The sequence below is a fragment of the Gossypium raimondii genome, chromosome 6, assembly GCF_025698545.1.
Source record: "Gossypium raimondii isolate GPD5lz chromosome 6, ASM2569854v1, whole genome shotgun sequence".
Lineage (NCBI taxonomy): Eukaryota > Viridiplantae > Streptophyta > Magnoliopsida > Malvales > Malvaceae > Gossypium > Gossypium raimondii.
The window spans coordinates 15766196-15786088 of NC_068570.1; the positions used below are offsets into that span (position 1 = coordinate 15766196).

At 30.1% G+C, this 19893-nt stretch overlaps 1 protein-coding gene and 2 non-coding genes across 4 annotated transcripts; 1 reads left to right on the top strand and 2 right to left on the bottom strand.

Annotated features, from left to right (window-relative positions):
* Nucleotides 1-4369: 4369 nt before the first annotated feature.
* On the top strand, nt 4370-8105 carry LOC105771780 (uncharacterized). The gene is made up of 4 exons (XR_008196750.1): nt 4370-4484; nt 4781-5223; nt 5314-5383; nt 7364-8105. It is a non-coding gene; the product is annotated as an uncharacterized LOC105771780 (transcript).
* Nucleotides 8106-10289: 2184 nt separating this feature from the next.
* On the bottom strand, nt 10290-13281 carry LOC105771781 (protein CANDIDATE G-PROTEIN COUPLED RECEPTOR 2-like). 2 transcript variants are annotated; one of them, XM_052632207.1, is made up of 7 exons: nt 13084-13278; nt 12876-12985; nt 11654-11845; nt 11135-11289; nt 10944-11042; nt 10755-10836; nt 10290-10646 (listed from the first exon to the last, which is right to left on the bottom strand). In XM_052632207.1, the coding sequence occupies exons 2-7, from the start codon at nt 12939-12941 to the stop codon at nt 10569-10571; spliced, it is 672 nt and encodes a 223-aa protein (XP_052488167.1). In that variant the 5' UTR covers nt 12942-12985; nt 13084-13278; the 3' UTR covers nt 10290-10568. The 2 variants fall into 2 exon arrangements, with proteins under 2 accessions (XP_052488167.1, XP_052488168.1); XM_052632208.1 differs by lacking the exon at nt 12876-12985 and having other exon boundaries at nt 13084-13281.
* A 765-nt stretch (nt 13282-14046) lies between these two features.
* On the bottom strand, nt 14047-15421 carry LOC105773464 (uncharacterized). Its single transcript, XR_001127067.2, has 3 exons — nt 15254-15421; nt 14643-14753; nt 14047-14372 (listed from the first exon to the last, which is right to left on the bottom strand). It is a non-coding gene; the product is annotated as an uncharacterized LOC105773464 (transcript).
* Nucleotides 15422-19893: the final 4472 nt, after the last annotated feature.

Genomic DNA, 19893 nt, shown 5'->3' on the forward strand with positions numbered 1-19893 from the left:
GCGGTCGGGACTTAAGATCTAGGTTATTTCTTTCCTTTTATTTGTCTTCTTATTCGTATAAAAGTAAATAAAAATATAAAAACAGTAAATATCAACCTTTGAATCGATTGTATTGCTCTTGGTGTTTGCTGTTTTCGACTGTGGAATATGGATGTTTTTTATTGATTGTGAATTCCCCCCATTTTACAGCATTACAATGGCTATTTTATAGCCGTATGAAATCAATCTAAAGAAGAAACAAATCTGTTTCTTTATTTAATTTACAAATATTTTGATTCACTTTCCATTTTTGTTTTTCCTTGATGCGCAGGTGAAGATCCACGGAGATTCGGGGGCATGGTTGCAGCGGCCAAAGTTTACCCTAGAACTTTAGAGTTTCTGAAATTGTTCTTGGGCCTGGGGGTTAATTTTGGGCCATTCGTTGTTGTGTTTTGGTTTGGATTTTGGGCCAAAAAACTGTTGTATTTGGACTGTTTTTCGTCACGAAGGTCGGGCAAATTTGGCCCATTACAAACGGTTTTTTCATGTAAAGTAAAATGAAAAAATAAATTTTAGTTCATTGATTACCTAAGGTTTAACTAATATTAAGTTACATTATATAGTTGCATTATAATGTGAGAAGATAATTTATATTAGTATGTAATCTAAATTGTCTATAATCTATGAGGTTAAACTAAGTAAAAGACTCATGTTAAGACTATTATGTTGTCTATAAGTCTAATTGGGGAGATAACTTGTCTTGTCTATCGGGGCTGAATTAACTCTAAAAAATAGAAGCATGGATGTGATTGTTTGAACTAACAATACATCTGACAACATGCAAGTTGAAATTATCTTAGGTCCTTTTATGGATTTTTCACTTGTGACATTCAGAGTGTGGCTTATCTAAATTCTGAGTAAATGAATGATTATGTGTGTATGACATGTGTACTTTGATATATTGAAAACATATGCTTTCCATGTACTAGCCAAAAGTTGATATTTTGAGTACATGATTTGTACATAGCGTAACTCTATTCACAATAGTAGAATCATTGCTCGATAAAAAGAGTAAATGATAACCTTTCATTGATGTCGTAAGAATTATAAAAATGAAACATGGTCATGGGTCATTTGCTGAGAAAAATGATTTAATTATTACTAGTATTAGTAATGATCATTTTCATCATGGAAGATACAATTGTGATCATAAGATAAAACTGAATGGGATTAGGTGAACAAATTAAAGAAAATATTTATTTTTTAATAATTAATTTTTTATGAAATATTTAATTATTTAGTTAATTAAAAGGTTAAAGAAATATTTAGTTCTTGAACTTGACAACTTTTCCCTTTGTCTCTAAACTTGGATTATGTACTAGAATAATCGCGTGACACTCTATGGTTGCATCACATCATCACTGAAATTTTTTAAAATGTAGATAAAATTTAAAAGTAATAAAAAATTTTAGGTGACAATGTGGTAGTCTCAAAGCACCAAGCCTTAACAAAATCTAAGTTCAGAGACCAAATTTAAAAAAATTACCAAGTTTTGGGACTAATGTGATCTAAAAAATAATTCACAGATTAACATGAGAAACATTACCAAATTCAGGATCTAATTATTACTTTATCCATTGATTTAAAAATAGGTTTGGTTTTTTATTTAAATTAAGAGAGGTAATCTTCAAAAATTTAATCCAACTTGAACTAACTCTATAAGCCCATTAGTGCATGTGTGCCATTGCATAGGGTCTCTTCCCCTTATAGTGCCAAATTCCTTTGATTTAATTAATTAAGAACTCTAAATGAGAATTAATTTTTTTTATATAATTCTCATACTAGATGAAATTTAAACACAATAATATATTAAGAAAGTCTATATAAAAAATTAGTAAAAGTTTATTTGAGTAATTTTTCTTTTACTCAGATAAATTTTATTTTTTTAGTTTAGGTTCTAGATTAGGAACTATTATAATTTCAATAGTCTAGCAATTGCAATATGAATCTAACGTGTTGTTTGGTTGGGGGAATAGGAATGCATTCCCCCTATTCCGCGGGCCCACAACCACACGGGTGTTTGGTTGGACATAATGCCATTACGTCCCGAATCAGTTCCATCCCCAATACACCTAGGTCCCGTAATAGATATTCCCCCCATTCAGTGCCGATTAGGGAATCCTTACCCGTTTCTTATTTTCATTTCTTTTTTCTGCCCTCATCGATTTTTGCAGAGTTAATTTCTGTCCTCATTTCTTCTGCTTTCATAACAAATCCTCAAATATATCTGTCGAAACCATTTCTTTGAAAACAAAAATATAGTTGTCGACTTTAAAAAATGAAAGTTGGAGTCGCCACTGATCCTTTATCGAGGTGTGATCGGCTCACCTTGAAAACGATTTTGGTCTACGAAATTTGAGAAAACCGGTTCGGGAGTCGGTTATGCACGAGCAAGGGTTAGCACCCTCGTTACGCCCAAATTTTGTACCGAATCGATTGTTTAATGTCTTAGTGTCAAAAATTTGAAAAGATTTTAAAATACGATCCTTTTAAAAGAAAATTTGAATAATATAAATTGGATGGTGAGACTCACTTATTTCAAAGAAATAAATTGTCACGCTCAGTAAGTTAGAGTGCGACATTCTAAATCCTCAAAATTAAGTTTATCTTTTGACCTTTTTTAAAACCTATGCATTTTGATAAGGATATTTGATTATTTGGGTCAAATGAGAAAATCAAAACCCAATAAGTTAGGGCTTGATTTCACAAAATTCCTAAATATCGAATATTGCTTTTATTTTCATTTATTAGAAAAATCCTCGTCTCGAGAAGACAACATGTCATATTCAATGCGTTAGGACACAATGTGTCGAATTCCTGAGAATGAGCTTTTTATTTATGTTTTAATTAAAGAACATTCTCGATTATTTGGACTCAACGAGAAAAATTGGAACCCAATACGTTAGGGCTCAATTTTTCGAAGATCCCAAATTCTGGGTGTCTCATTATTTTGAAAGACTTTGGTATAAAATAATTTCGATATTTAAATAATGATAAACTTAGTCTTAAAAACAATGAAATAATAGCGCACAACGTGGAGTGGTGATTCATAAATTAAAATGTACGCGAATAATCAATAAAGAAGCGATAGATACAAGCAAACAATACAATTCACGTAAGGGCAATTATCTCACATCACATACAAATTACGAAAAAAAAAGGGTAATTGAGACATCAGGTAAATTAACACACATGAAATGGCACAAATATAAAATCAAAGATGTAATATACAAAACAATATACATATTGACTTAAGCAAGTATTACGTATTAAATACAAAAACATAATAATATGAATAATAATATAGATATATATAATAATGTTAGCAAAAGGGTTGAAATAAACCAAATATGTAAAGTCGAGTTTGAAAATAAATTGTATAGATTGATTAAAAACATATAAACATATTCGAAAGAAAACTAAAGGTCAATAGTTATAATAATATGAAATCAATCATATATTCATATATAAAATAATTTAATAAAAATTATATACTTATATAAGGGTACAGTGTAAAAGTATTATCATATAAAATTTTAAAATATATAGATATAGAAGAGAATTTAAAATAAATATTATAAAACTATAAAAAGTGTACAGATTATATTTAGAAACAACTTTAAGGTAAATAACTATAATTATAGGAAATCAATTATGAGTGTGAGGTAAAAATAATTACAATGAAGTTATATATATGTATAAAAAATATATATATAGTTTAAAATTAAATAACATATATTACGTATATGCGTATATATAATAAAAACAGTTTAAAAATAGTAGTAGATAATAAAGTAACATATAAATAGGTAAATAGAAATATTATCAAATATAATAGTAATAAGGATAATAAATAGTAATATAAAAATAATAATAAATTAATTAATAGAAAAAATATCAATCAGGATTAAATCGGAATGAAAATAGAAATTCGGGGGAGAAAATGAAAATAAATCAAAATGGAGGGGGAAATCGTGACGCGCGAATAATATGGGGACCGAATGGGAGATATTCCCTTCCCCCAAAACGCAACGTCTTTAGCGTGGATTAAAATGAAAGAAAAATGAAATAAGATATTAAATTTAAAAAGAGATAAAAGAACTAGATTGAAGCTCGCTTGAAAAGCGGAGGGACCAGGGTTGTAAATAACCCATTAATCAAAACACGCGAATCCCCTAAGGAGTGGGTCGGGTCGCGCACGGATCAGGGTCAATACGGCACCGTTTTAGAGCCACTGAAGCAGGCCCTAAATGGTGCCGTTTTATGCACCATATAAAGCCCACTTATAACCCTAAAATCAGAGCATTTTTCCATTCTTCAAACTGACCAAAAAAAAACTAAATACCCCATTTTCCTTTCTTTTTTTTTTATTTCAAACCCTAGGATCCCCATCCGACTCTGATTTAAACAGAATGGACGAGGATTCCGGCGGCGCACCAGCAAAGGTAAACCCTTCTCCTTTCCTCTCACTATTTTTTTCACACGATTAATAAGAACAGAAAATGAAAATCGAGAAAAAAAGACAGAAGAAAAGAAAGAAAAAAAAAACCAAATCACCTTTTCGAAACTTTTGCTTTTTTTTTTTTTTGTATTTCAACATGCGTGTTTCTGTAAACGTTTACAATGCATTTTTGGCTTTTATATAGCCAGGAAAATGAAAAACCATTACAAAAGAAATATGTTTTGCTCTTTTTTTTTGTTACTGTTTTTTATTCATCTTTTCTTATTTGCTTGTGTGCAGGTACGGTCGTACGGAGGAGCGTGGCGTGGAGGCGCGCGTGTGGGAGGCTACTGTTGCGGCGGTTGGAGGGCAGTGATGTTAGGGTTTTCTGATTGAAAAAAATGTTGTGTTGGGTTAGGGTTAGGTGATTTGGACCTAGCATTTAGTTTATTGGGCCGTGTCGATTTGCAATCTGGACACTATGGTTTTTTGGACTTTTAATTTTGTTTTTATATTGGTTTTATTTATTATCTATATCGGGCCGGGCAATATTGGGTCATTACAATATCTCTTTAATCGAAATCTCCTCCCATTTCTTTACTGATTCTCTCTCTCGGTCTCTTTTGAATTTTTTTCCTGTCATTTTTTTAGCTTTGGGTAACCAAAGGCCAAAACACACACACGCTAGAATCTGTTTTTTGTGGTTTTTGAAATCCACTGCTTCATTGGAGATTGATTTTGAGGTATGAATCTTAAACTTTTTCTTTGTCTGTCTTTGCCTTTTCATTTCTATTTTGGTTTCAGATCAATGTTTTTTTTTTCTTATATTTCAGTGGATTTATTTCTCTGTCGTTTCTTTGTTGCGATTTTTGTAACCCCTGCTTCATCGGAGGCTGATTTCAGGTATGAATCTTTGCTTCAACATTGTCTTCGGCTTCCTATGATTTATGGTTGTGGTCTGAGTCATTTATTCCATTGGGGAGTTCTATTTGATTGCAGGGTGGCTTTGATTTCAAAGTTTTGTGAGAATATTATGATTTTGATTTCAATGTTTTCTTCTTTGTGTTAGATTTTTATTGTTGTATCAAAATTGAAGAATATTGGTTTCGGCTTTTTGTAGCCGGGACCATTCTTTATTCTTGGAAGGCATTAATCACCATTGTTTGACCATAACCAAGATGATAGGTGACAATTTCATGTATTATGGTCTATGTTATGTTGATTAGGATTAGGTGGTGAGTGCCGGATATGGGTATACTCCATTGTTTTGAAAATTTTTCATATATTTAGAGGATCCTATTCCTAATATCAATGTCCAAATATGTGCTAGATATGGTTACATTTTTTTGGGGGGGGAGAGGATGCAGAGTTGTGTGCTAATGTGAGTCTCAAGTATGATATCAATCTGGGTATTGAATGTGATGGCAGCTGGTTAATATTAATTAGCCATGAATGTTATATATTGGTTCTTCTACCTCTAGAAAGCTTCTCCAGCTTTAGAATGACAATCAGGCGACTCCTCTGTTGCATAGGAAAAGAGTTGCAATTTAACTATGGTTTCTTGAGAGATATTAAGAAGTGTTGGCAGTTTGCATGCTCGAATTTATTGCTTTGTTTCTGCACAGTTGATGAACCTTGACATGATAAAAGGGCAAGTCAATGTACATTTTAATGGAAAAAATGCTGGCATTTTTTCTCTCTTTGAAATTAGGCAAGTATTTCTCAATTTTATGGCTGAGACCTGGAAGACTCCAAGAGTTTAATTATCTAGACTAGAGCTTTTTACTTTTGGTGCAGTGCAGTTGTACTGCCTAGGGTCTTTTTTCTCTGGTAGGTTTCTTTAGTTTCTAAAAAGAAAAAATTATCGAGGTAATATGCTTTGTACCCTTTTACTTCTACTTCTTGTTTTAAACCCTTTCTTGCATGTGATCTTTGCTGAGACAGTTTATTCATGTCTATGGTCTTGCATTTTCTTTCTCCATCTTGCCGAAGTAGAGAGTTCATTGTGTTGTTGCATGTAAATCTGGCTTTAGTGGTAATATATATTTCTATATTTCCTTTTATCTGGCTTTGCAATTGCATGTAAATCTGTTGTTGAAGTTTTCAATTGAAAATGGTTTCTGTATTTTTCTTGAATGATCTGTTTATATTGTGCTCTGGATTTAAAAAAAAGAAGAAGAAAATTTACGTGTGTTGAAGTTAGCTTTGAAAATTGTCCATGAAGCATGAAGTTTAGATTGTGATCTGTTTATATTGCGCTCTAGGCTATTTCCCTTATCATTATACTTATTGGATGTTATTACAACTTAGTGCACTGTCCCTTGCATCTTGTGACAAAATTTGCAAATTTTATGCTCTTGGGTTGTTTTTACATTTAAATCATATGGCATATTATATTTATGGTTTAGGGATACTGCCTTTGAGTTTTCTTTTTTTGGTTTGATATTGCCAGTTCTAGTTGCTGGAGTGCAGACCTGCGCCAGGCTCCATGCCTGATTGTTCTTGCTTATTCTTCATTGTAATGAAATTATAACTGAAACTTTAATTGAGGTACAAAGCTATTGGACTAGTTTGAATTGTATCTAGTTTGTAAATGAAAATCTCGGATGTAAATCTGGCTTTAGTGGTAATATATATTTCCATATTTCCTTTTATCTGGCTTTGCAATTGCATGTAAATCTGTTGTTGAAGTTTTCAATTGAAAATGGTTTCTGTATTTTTCTTGAAAATGGTTTCTGTAGTTTTCAATTTGTGAGTGCTCATTCTTTAGCAAAGAAAGATGACATTCTAAACCACTTTCTTAAAAACTAATCTTTCTTACTTTAATATTCATAATAATTAAACAGCACCAAATGATGATTTTTACAATTTGGGTTTTTGCAGAATCCCGTGCAATCATAAGGTACTATGCAGAAAAATACAAATCACAAGGGACTAATCTACTGGGAAAGACAGTAGAGGAAATGGGTCAAGTGGAAAATTGGCTAGAGGTTGAGGCACACAATTTCAACCCACCAATTTATGCTTTGACCCTACATCTGATGTTTGCTTCCAAGATGGGGTTCCATCTTGATGAAAATTTGATCAAGGAAAGCAAGGAAAAGCTAGGCAAAGTTCTGGATATTTATGAGGAGAGGCTGTCAAAGAACAAGTACTTGGCCGGTGATTTCTTCAGCCTTGCTGACCTGAGCCACCTGCCATTTACTCAGTACTTTGTGGGTCAAATGGGAAAGGAATACATGATAACCAACAGGAAGCATGTGAGTGCTTAGTGGGATGATATTAGCAGCAGACCGTCCTGGCAGAAGGTTCTCCAGCTCTATGCTCCTCCTTTCTAAAAATTGAAAATGATGCAATCTGGGGATGGGATCTTTTCAATGATGTCTGCTTTGTTGTTTAGCAGTTTGGTTTGGTTTGGGGTCTGGTCTTTGTCTGTTTTAAGAGGTCAACTAGTTATCCTATGTTAGTTATAGTTCAATAAAATGTTGGTAGGGGTAGAGGGGTTACAGTTATCGTTGTGTTTGCCTATGTTTGATATTATGAATAAAGATGAAGAAATCAGGGAGATATCAAAGAGAATCAAGTGCTCAATTGAATGTGCTTCAAAGGCAATGTTTTTCTTTTATTTTCTATGGTTTTATTACTTATTGATTTTCTTTTTGTTGGTTTAAATCTTCGAAATAATTGTCCAAAAGGTTTTGGTAGTGTTGGCATTGGCATTAATAAAAGTTTGAGCTTACTATGAGTATAATTTGAACCTAAATCACATTTGAGGTGATAACCCAAATCACATTTGAGGTGATAAATACTTTATCCATCAAGTTAATACAGGGTTCAAGTTAATTATGGTGTTTATTTATTGTTAATAATTTATACAAACTTATTATTATAAGTAGTGTAAAAAGGTAAATTATTTACTATGATATCAAACAAGTGAAGTGGCTTAAAAAATTGGAAATCTAATTTTCGTAAGTCAGGATCCTACCATTTATTTCCTTTTAGAGAATTTGCTGCTCATTGAGCTTAGCTTTATCTAGTTTTATATTAAGAATTTTATTAAATTATATTTAATAATTATTATTTTAAATTATATTTTATAGTATTATATATTATGATTTTAGTAAATTCATATAAGAATATTTAATATTAAGAATTTTATCAAATTATATATTTTATTAAATTATATTTAATAATAATTATGTTAAAATATGATTAAATTATTTATTATTTATATTAATAATCTTATTAAAATTTAATAACAATAACAATAATCACCTGCCTAAAAAAAATCTGCTATGTGGTATTCTAGTCATTTTAGTTTTTTTTTCCTTATGCTATTACAACATCATTCCATTCAACCAAACACAAAAATACTATTATGCCTCTATTCCATCCCATTCAACCAAACAATTGAATTACTATTACGCCTCTATTCCATTACAGCTCTATTCCATTGCAGCTCTATTCCATTGCACCTCTATTCCATTACGCCTCTATTCCATTCCATTCGACCAAATAATTGAATTACTATTACGTTTGGTTCGCTGTAATGGAATAGAGATGTAATGGAATAGAGCTGTAATGGAATAGAGGCGTAATAGCAATTCAATTGTTTGGTTGAATGGAATGGAATAGAGGCGTAATAGTATTCTTGTGTTTGGTTGAATGGAATGATGTTGTAATAGCATAAGGAAAAAAAAACTAAAATGACTAGAATACCCCTTAGAATAATTTTTTTAGGCAGGTGATTATTGTTATTGTTATTAAATTTTAATAAGATTATTAATATAAATAATAAATAATTTAATCATATTTTAACATAATTATTATTAAATATAATTTAATAAAATATATAATTTAATAAAATTCTTAATATGAAATATTCTTATATGAATTTACTAAAATCAAAATATATAATAGTATAAAATATAATTTAAAATAATAATTATTAAATATAATTTAATAAAATTCTTAATATTAAATATTCTTAAATGAATTTACTAAAATCATAATATATAATACTATAAAATATAATCTAAAATAATTATTATTAAATATAATTTAATAAAAATATATAATTTAATAAAATTCTTAATATTAAATATTCTTAAATGAATTTACTAAAATCATAATATATAATACTATAAAATATAATCTAAAATAATTATTATTAAATATAATTTAATAAAAATATATAATTTAATAAAATTCTTAATATTAAATATTCTTAAATGAATTTACTAAAATAATAATATATAATACTATAAAATATAATCTAAAATAATTATTATTAAATATAATTTAATAAAATATATAATTTAATAAAATTCTTAATATAATTATTCTTATATGAATTTACTAAAATAATAATATATAATACTATAAAATAATATATAATCTACTTTATAATGTATAATGCTATAAAAACTTGAAATTCATTTCTTTATCAATCACCCAAAAAGAAAAGAATGTGTTTTGTGGATTTGATTAATTGATGACTTAATAATTATTATTAAAAAACCCATTTGATTAATATAGTGTTTTAAATATCTTCTTTTTTTTTTAAACATGATTTGTTTGTAGCATTTTACATCGTTTTTTTGTTTCGTTTGTTGAGATAATTTTTTAGTGTTAATTATAATTGAACAGAATTAAAAATTAAAAATATTAAAAATAAACTCCATCAAACCAGCGAGCCATTCAAACTCCATCAAATTCTATCAGTACTAGACTCTTGGAATTCTACAATAACAAACACAATGATACTATTTATTTTGTTACAAGAAAATTGAACAGAAAAGATCTCTGCTTGGAAATGAAAATAATTTAGATGTAGATATTCAAACTTCAAATCTACTTGATAACACATAGTACATACTGAAAAAAAAATCAAGGGCTAACTGATCTTTAGGAAGAAGCTCTAGGTAAAGCACATTCTACATTATTGGATTTGTTCCCACAACAATACTGGTATATTGAGACATAGATCCATCATTCGTTTGAGCAGATATTTTACAATCTGAACTGCACTTTATATTTACAGAGCTTTATGTATAGAGAAGCTACTAATTCAAAGTTCATTCGATGCTTACTCCCAGTCAGCATCAAAGAAACCAGCATCTTTCATCTCTGAGTAGTACACATTCTCTATATGCATGTCTTCCTCCTGCATTCATTAAAAGATATTTTGGCCACGCTTACATGTTATAAATCTGTGCTAAAAATCAATTAAACAGATGCATTTTTTACTATGAAGATGAAAATAAATTATTACCTCAAAAAAATCTGCTAGAAAAGTAATATACAGAAGAGGAAGGTAAAAGGCATGGTAGCAAACGATTGTGGCGCTGTACAACCTGTAAATGTGTTTTGTACACCTCTTTAGAAAACCGTTTGAAAAGGAACATAATATACTAATATAAATAATATTTGGATTATAAATTGGCAACAAGCTTGTATTTACCAAAACCCAAAGCTAGCTCCATTTCCAGTTAGTGCACAAGCAAACAGTTCTAGTGCATTCAAGACGAACATGAAGGCAACATATTTGTAGAATGCAGGTCTTGCTGCAGAAGGACAAATAAGCAACATATTTGTCTATGATTAAGCAACTTGCAAAAAATGTAAGTAACTTAGATGAACATACCAGGTTACCTTTCTCTCCACTTGGAATGGTACATAAACAGTATGGAGCCATAAATAGCAGTCAGCACTAGCCTGTGAACAACCCACAAACCCCATTTTATCTGACGTGGATGTTCAGAGTTGTCAATGAACAAGGGCACACCGAATCCAAATAGGTAAATAGCCTAAAGAAGGGAAAACATACATTGAAATATTAATATCATAATATATAAAGCATCAACAGAGAAATGTTAAAAGAATTCACTACAAGAAAAATACTAAAGGGAACAACATCATGTGTTTTCCATAGTAGAAAATGAAAACAATTAAAAAACAAGTATGCACGATCATACTTCAAATTTGAGATTGCTTAAGAAGTTAAAGTAGATCAATGATCTAACTATAGGCCACAAGAATGGTGACTCTGCTATTAATAGTAAAGTTTGCAGGAAGGAAGAACCTGTAATGTTATTTCACCACCATCTGATTCACCAGCAATAGATATGCAACTTCCAAGAAAGGTGAAATATTTAAGAATAAAATAAATACCTTGAGAAGTAAGTCCAAACCAACAATAAGCCCTGAAATAACAAATGTCCGTGTCAAAGCTTGCAACCCACTAGCATGATTTCCTTGCAGTAGAAATGCCAACAAGCTAACTTCCAGGAATAGCATCCCAGAAGTTGTGAACAATGATAAGATATTCCATGCCATTTCCTTTCCAGGAGTGCATTCCCAGGCCTGCATGGAGAAATAAAGTTACTGTCAACTAGAATTATGATCTTCAGGGTTCAATCATATTTCATTAATCTTGATGGCTATGATTTTCCTAAAAACATATAGTTTACTAACCTAACTCATTCATACTATCAAAGAATAAGATGCCCAGCTGCTTAACAGAAATCATTTTCAAATAAGCCATGTTAAGCAGAAAACACTATTTGGTAATGATCACTAAGATACAATTCATACGTGAAAGGATAAAGTAAACAGATTTTCTCTCACTTAAGAAAAAGGGAAAATTGACCATAAAGTAAACAGATTTTCTCTCACTTAAGAAAAAGGGAAAATTGACCATTCATAATGGTAAATGAGTTAGATGTTAGCTCATGCCACACTAAAAGAGACACAGCTATCGAACACAAGCTCAAGAAAGAAGGCTTTTACTATACATATTTCCATTCTATTGATCTATATTTTCATTATTGGCTTCTCTGCATTGTTCTTAGATACAACATCAAAGGAGCATCGCCTTAAAAACTCATACTAGATAGCTTTCCTGTCCAATAATCTTGTTCTTAAGTTTACAATGCGAAAAAATTGCCGAACAACTTTTGCACCTTGTCTAATGAGACCAAGACACCCAAGTTACATTCCACTAATTTAAATAGCATTACTTATTGCGTTGTCCCAGACTCATAGAAGCAAGAACAAAAAGAGTATTTTGGATATCAACTAAACAAATTAGTGAAGAATTAAAACAAGAAAGTACATTGTTATTTGGATGCAAAATGCCTGACTTATAAGTTGACTAATTAGATTTTGTCTATAACTAATGTCAGATTTTAGCAATTCCTTCATTTTATCAATTATTAATTTTACTTTTCAATATCAGCTAGTCTTTTACAGTAATTTCCATTGCAATTTGCTCTACAATAAAAATAAAAAGCAACCATGTCAAGGAAACAACCATAGTCTAACGGATCCAATAATCAGATTCAAGAAAAACACCAACTCATTAAAATTAATTAGAGGGAAAAAACCCACAAACCTGAACGAAACACCAAACAAGGTTGAGCAAGCTAACGAGCCAAAGGCAACCATAATAAGAAATCATGATATAAGACCTTCCATGAGAGAGCTTTTGAAAGTTTTTTTTAGCTTGAAAACCCAGAAACAGAACAAAGAGGAGAGAAGGGAAAATTATAACCCAAACGTTAAAGAAGAAAAATCATAAAGAAGGAAAAAATAAAAATTACCGGAAATATCTATGTCTCCTCTGCAATCAATGAAATATCTATGTCTCCTCTGCAATCAATGGCAAAAAAGGGAAACCTAGAGATGGTTGGAAAGAAAGTTACAGAAGCAGAAGATGAAGCTGAGGGCAAAAATTGAAAAATGAGAAAAAGAAAATCAGAACAGAGGGAAGGAATAGCTAAACGCTGCTTTTAGAAGGGAATAGAAATTGGCCATTAAGCAGCCAATTTTGAGAATACACTTGTAGGGTGCGTTTGGTTTGCTCTATTGGATTAGAGGTGTAATAGTAAATTAACTGTTTGGTTAAATATAATGGAATAGAGGCGTAATAGTAATCTTGTGTTTGGTTGAATGGAATAGAGCTGTAATAGCATAATGGAAAAAACTAAAATGACTAGAATACCCTTAGCATAAATTTATTTTGGTAAATGATTATTGTTATTGTTATTTAAATTTTAATAAGATTATTATTATCAATAATAAATATTTTAATCATATTTAAACATAATTATTATTAAATATATTTTAATTAAAATATATAATTTAATAAAATTCTTAATAATTAGCAGAAATTTGTTTTGGCAAATTATTATTATTATTGTTATTTAAATTTTAATAAGATTATTAATATCAATAATAAATAATTTAATCATATTTAAACATAATTATTATTAAATAATTATAATTAAAATATATAATTTAATAAAATTCTTAATAATTAATATTCTTATATGAATTTACTCAAATCATAATATATGATCTTGTAAAATATAAATTAACATAATTATTATTAAATAATTTGTTCCACTAATGTAAGGGCAATGACTGTTATAAAGTACATAATCTACCCGAAAGGTAAATAATTTCTCTTGATTAATATAGTAACAGCAAGACAATTATTTATTGTCACCTGTTCATAAAGTAACTATTTTAGAAGCAGTTTAGTTTTGCCAATGACACTCTCATGAATCCAAAACTTAGCAAATATGATTTCATAAAATGTCCTCTTACCTTGTCTAGAAAAGTAGACGTGTGTAGTACTAGCCAGGCAAATAATATAATATTCTATACATTGTTCATATATTAAGTCGGGTTTCCATGGTTGAATTTACCCCAAAACCGCGAAAGCACAATAAATAATAAAACATAATCACTTCCATAGCTTCCGTAAGGACATGTTTTTCTCGCTCTCCTTCTTCATTACTTTCGCCACCGCCATCTCGAAATCTTCTTGTGTTACGTGGACTCTCCTTTCCTTCAAAGCAAACATTCCTGATTCCGTGCACACAGCCTGCAAAAAAACGGAATAGAGTTTTTCACAAATTAGCACAAACACAAACCAGTTAAGAATCACAAGCCTAAGGCCTTGGGTCTGACTATCCAACTTATGTACTAATAAATCATCAAATAAATCATCTCTCTATGCGGTTTGGGAGTTGGGGTAAGGGAAGGAGATAGGAAACTAGAAGAAAAGATGCTATTCACAGCTTGCCAACCATATTCTGAATGGAAGCAAGATGTCTGCATATCCAGAAGCACATCTTATTATCTGAAAACATACCTTAAGCTCTGCACCAGAAGCACCGTTCATCTTCTCAGCAATCTTCTTTAGATCAATCCCTTTCATCAAATTCATTCTTCTAGAATGTATTTTTAAGATGTCGAAACGAGACTGCATATAATTGAACAGACAATATAAGTACCTAAAGAGACATAAGATGCATTCCAGAAATAAGAGAAATTCTGGTACACCCGTAGAAGCAAACACTGCTACTATGGGACTGCTCTATTCACTGCATATTTTTCATAATACCCAGAACGGGTTGAGAAAAAAAAAGACCAGGGCAAAAGAACCAGAACAAGTATGTTGCTGAAAAAATTTGGCTTCTAATGTAAGATGCAATTTGAGAAATTCATTGCTCTGAATTTGAGAAATTTATACCAGTGAGAACGTAAGATGCATTTTTGCGTTTGACCAAAAAAAAAGAATCACTTCTTTTACAACATGACATGAATGAAGAAATACGCAATGCCTGTTGTTTTCCTTCCTATTTGATGTTTTTATCATGATTGTAAGTTGTAACGCGTCATATTAAGTAATTTTATTAAGAAAATAGATGAAGCACAGAATACTGAGACTCAAGCCTTATGCAGGAATCAAAATTGACTCACCGTCTGCCTTTCTGAACAAAGAATCTAGTGGAACAGCATATCTGCGGCAAAAACCCTCAGCAGCCTGCAGTAAACAACAAATTTCATATAGGTAGAAACCAAAATAAAAAGAAAAAATGCAAAACTCCAAGGGAACTGCCAGAATCTTCACTACTGAAGAAATGATAAATTTATTACAGAACCTCCTAATTCCATTTTGTAAAGAAATGATAAATTTCCAATTAAGAAAAAAGGAGCTGGAAATTATTAAGAGACAGAATACAATCACCATGCATTGTGAAATATTACAGAATACAATCAAGCCTACCATCTTGTTATTATGTGTAAAGACACTGAGAAGCACCAGATAGCTTCCATAAATTGGGTAGGATTTAACACAAATATGCAAAAGAATACAGGTATAGCTAATCTACAATTCAGTAATACTCTGCTTGTAAAGGAAATGCTCAACAAGTTCCACCAAGAAGAAAAGAAACATGCATTTTACTACAGCATAACAATCAATGATAAGTCCACCAATAAGGGACAAAAAAGAAGAAGCTAGAATCATACACTAAAACGGTAGGAACAAAATAAAAGGCAACTTTTGCAAAGTATAATGAAGAACAAACACTTTCTCAGAGTAGCAAGAAAACGTAGAGTATGCCCTTTACGTACCTGGTTCCTTTCTATGTAAAAACAACACAATCGACCATAAGGTGCAAATCAGGTACATTGACAGCCCTTAATACACGCACATCGCCTGGGTGCAAGCAGGGGTTTTTGGCATAACAGATCAAATGGCATAACATAACAGATCATTATTTCTCAACGATGCGAGTTAAACATAACAGATCAAATGGCATAACATAACCTAAATTCCATTGAAATGCAAGCCAGTTGTAAAGAAACAAGGTTGAGTCTCCTCAGTTTTACCTCAAATTTATCATGAAACAAACAGAAAACCGATACAAGAGTAAAAAGAGTTTTGCAAAAAAAAGGAAATATTACCTGATAAACGTAGGGTTGAAAAGGAGTAGAAAGAAAAGGCGACCATTGAATGATCTCGAATTTGAAATCAAATCCTTGAAGTTTTCGAGGTTTTAATCAAATCTAATTGAAGGGAAAATGAAATTAAAAAACAAAATTCACTGTTCCACTTCTGTTCTTTGTCGAAGCGGTCGATGGACGAGCTGACATTGACTGGTTGTAAAGAAAAAGAAAAGAAAAGCTTGAGAGACAGACGGAGCAAATCGGCAGAAGGCAGAAGGAAGGAAGAGGAGACGCAATGGGGAAGCCAATCGGGAGGGTAAAACAGGGAGGGTAAAGGAAGCAGCACCTAAACTGAGCTTTGGGGATGTATTACGAATCAGTGGATTTCACCGATTAAGTCAGGAATGTATTACACCCGTAATATCATTACCATGAACAAAACAAGGGAATAAAAGGGGCTTAAGTGGGACCCACTGATTAGGGGTGTATTGGCTAACCAAACATGCTCGTAATGTAATAAGCCCGTAATAGGGCACAGATGGTTAGGTGGGGCTCATAGAATAGGGTTGTAATGGCTATGCCATTACAACCAACCAAACATACTATAAGGGTTTGTGCAAAGACTCTCCTTGAGAGTATCGAGCTTTTGTTTTGTGTTTAATTTTTTAAGTTAAAGTCCACTCTTTAAACATCTACAAGTTTAAAAATAGTAGAGAAGATCAATTGGTAGAATATTTAAACACATTATGCTTCAGTTCAAGTTGATCAAAAAGGCTAGACACCTTCCTAAAGGTCTATTGGGACAAAGATTATCTCCCATACATAAGTTCTTATTTGATAGATTCATTAGTTTAGATTTTGATGAAAAAATATTGTTTTAATTTTTCTTTTTAAATTTGGTTGTGCCAACTTTGCCATATTTTCTTAATGTTTTCAACATATATAACTTTAAATAAATGACAAATACCATTTTTAATATTTTAAATTTATTAAAGTATAATTTAAACGTAAATCTTATTTATTTACTTTGAGATTTTAATAATTTATTTTTTGATATGTTACCATATCTTGCATGAAAATATTTTTGATACAATGCTTATAATTACCCATAATCCAGTGGCGAATTTAGAGGGGGCTGGCATGGGACCCGGTCCACCCTAAAATGTAAAATTGTTATTTAAGCTCTTAAAATTTTTTAAAATTTAAATTAGTAAAGGTAAAATTGTACTTTACCCCCCAAAAATTATAAAAATTTGATTTAATCCTTTAAAAATTATAAAGATATAGACTATAAAAAATTAAAATTTCATTCGGCCCCCCTAAAAGATTGTTTTGACTTCGCCCCTGTCACAATCTCACCCCAACTCTTGAATAGGAGGGTAAAGTCTTTTAAGCACACTGGAATCTACATCCTTCTATACTAGCAACAATACTAATATCAACCAAACTAACACTCAATTAAGAAATTAATTTAAACAAGTCTTTCTTATAATAACTTTATTTAGAGTTTAGAATTTTATGATATTTGATTCTAGTTTTATTTAATAGAATCACTTTAAATTCTAATTAGTTGTTAACCATAAAATACTTTAATTTCAAACATATAAACCTTTCCATGACTATATCCTTATGTAAATATAAAAAGTAAAATACTTCAACAAAACACAATTATTTAATATGTGCAAACTAATTTTAAAATTCATCTATATTATTATTTAAATTATTTATGAGTTAGTGTTACAAGTCAATGAGCACCAACTCTATTAGTAAATTATGAGAATGTCCTTCCGTAATAAAAATAAGTAATATTATTTGAGGCTATTTTAATCTTTTTCACATTTAAAAGGCCCAATAAAAATATGTATATAGTTGGATTTGAACTTACATTAATTGTATTAGTAAAACCTTTAATTTATCACTCAATTAAAGTTTTATTTTAATATTTTTTACATTTTAATTTTATTATGCGTATTTTATTACCTCCATCAAGATATCTATACTAGTCTAAACTATTAATAAAACCCTTAATTGAGTTGGTGTCACGGGTTAATCGATACCAACTCGGTTGGGAAATTACTAATATATCTTTTTATTAAATGACTATTATTATTTTGACGACCTTCTTATCTTTTCATATTTTTAAATAAAAAACTAAAATTTACGTGTTGAACTTGTGTTTATTGGATTTATAAACAAATTTTTATCACTACACCAACAATAATTCTTAAATAAACTTAAAACAAGTAACTTTTAACATAAAATGTCTTTCTATACTATTAATGAAACCCCTGACTGACTGAGATGATGTCATAGGTTAATCAGGAATCGACTCAGTAAGGAAATGACTAATATACCATTTTATTAAATGACTACTATTATTATTTCAGTGTTACAAGTCAGCTCAAAACCAACTTAATACTATACATATTATATCTGTTATTATTAATTAATTTTAAATTTTACATTTTAATTATTTATTATATGTTATATTCATTAACATGTAATCTTTCCGTGATTAGTGAAATTCTGTTCATGGAAAAACTTGCTAAGAGAAAGGGTTAGTTTTGCTAAACATCTCCAAACTATCATTTAGATTTTAAATTAGTCCTTGGATTTTAAAATATTGTAATTGAATTCTTAAAATATTAATAATCAATTTAGTCTGTAAATGATTGTTTGAAATTGACATAAAATATATTTAAACATGTGAATCAAATTATACATGCGTGTATATATTATGTTGATAGTTTGAACCTAAAGCGCTAAAAAAACAGACAACATTAATAAAATTTAGGAAGGTTGTTTTTATTTTTATTTTTATGCAATAGATTCAAATTATTCATATAGTAGGTACACAAATTTTGGGATCGTTGTGTTTAAATACCCTTCATATTAAATTTGATCCACATTTAATGCCCAAGTTAATGACTTGATTAACAAAAAACCTAATTGATACAATACTAATACTTTAAAAATTCAATTAAAATATTTTAAAATTAAAAATCCAAATTAGAATTAACCTATAATTTAAAACTGTATGATACAATTAATCCTAAGTAAAACATAATCCAAGAATTATAAAGGCAAGTAGTTTGTTGTAGAAATTAAGATTTTAATTATAAATTTCATCCCAAAAAATTAATCTTTATATTTTAATTTGTCAAAGTTTTGTCCTTGTAATTTATATACCTCATAAAAACCAAGGAGTTAATTTGATTACCGTTGATTTTTGTTAATTTTTTAAATATAAATTGCAGTGTTGTTTGAATCGAGCAGAACCAGCTGGTTGAGAGACCGACCAGAAAAGTGGCTTTGGATTGATTAGACCGAAAATCGGTAAAAATTGAATAAAAAACCGATTGAATCGGTTAAGAATCGATTGAACCGGAATTTTTAAATTTTTTGAAATTTTAATAAATTTTTAATTGGATCAGAAAGCCGGTGATAAATTATTGTTATGGTTATGTTTTTGCTAATTTTTTTACTTAACAACTGATGTTGAGATCAATAATTTTGAAGGATGAAATTGTAATAAAAGATAAGTTATTAAGTTTTTATAGAATAAAAAGATGAAATTGAGAATAAAACCAAATGAAAAGAAGAGTGAAAAAGAAAGTGGGGGAGTCAAATCCAGGGAACTGGGTCCCAGTTCGTACAAAGCGAGCAGT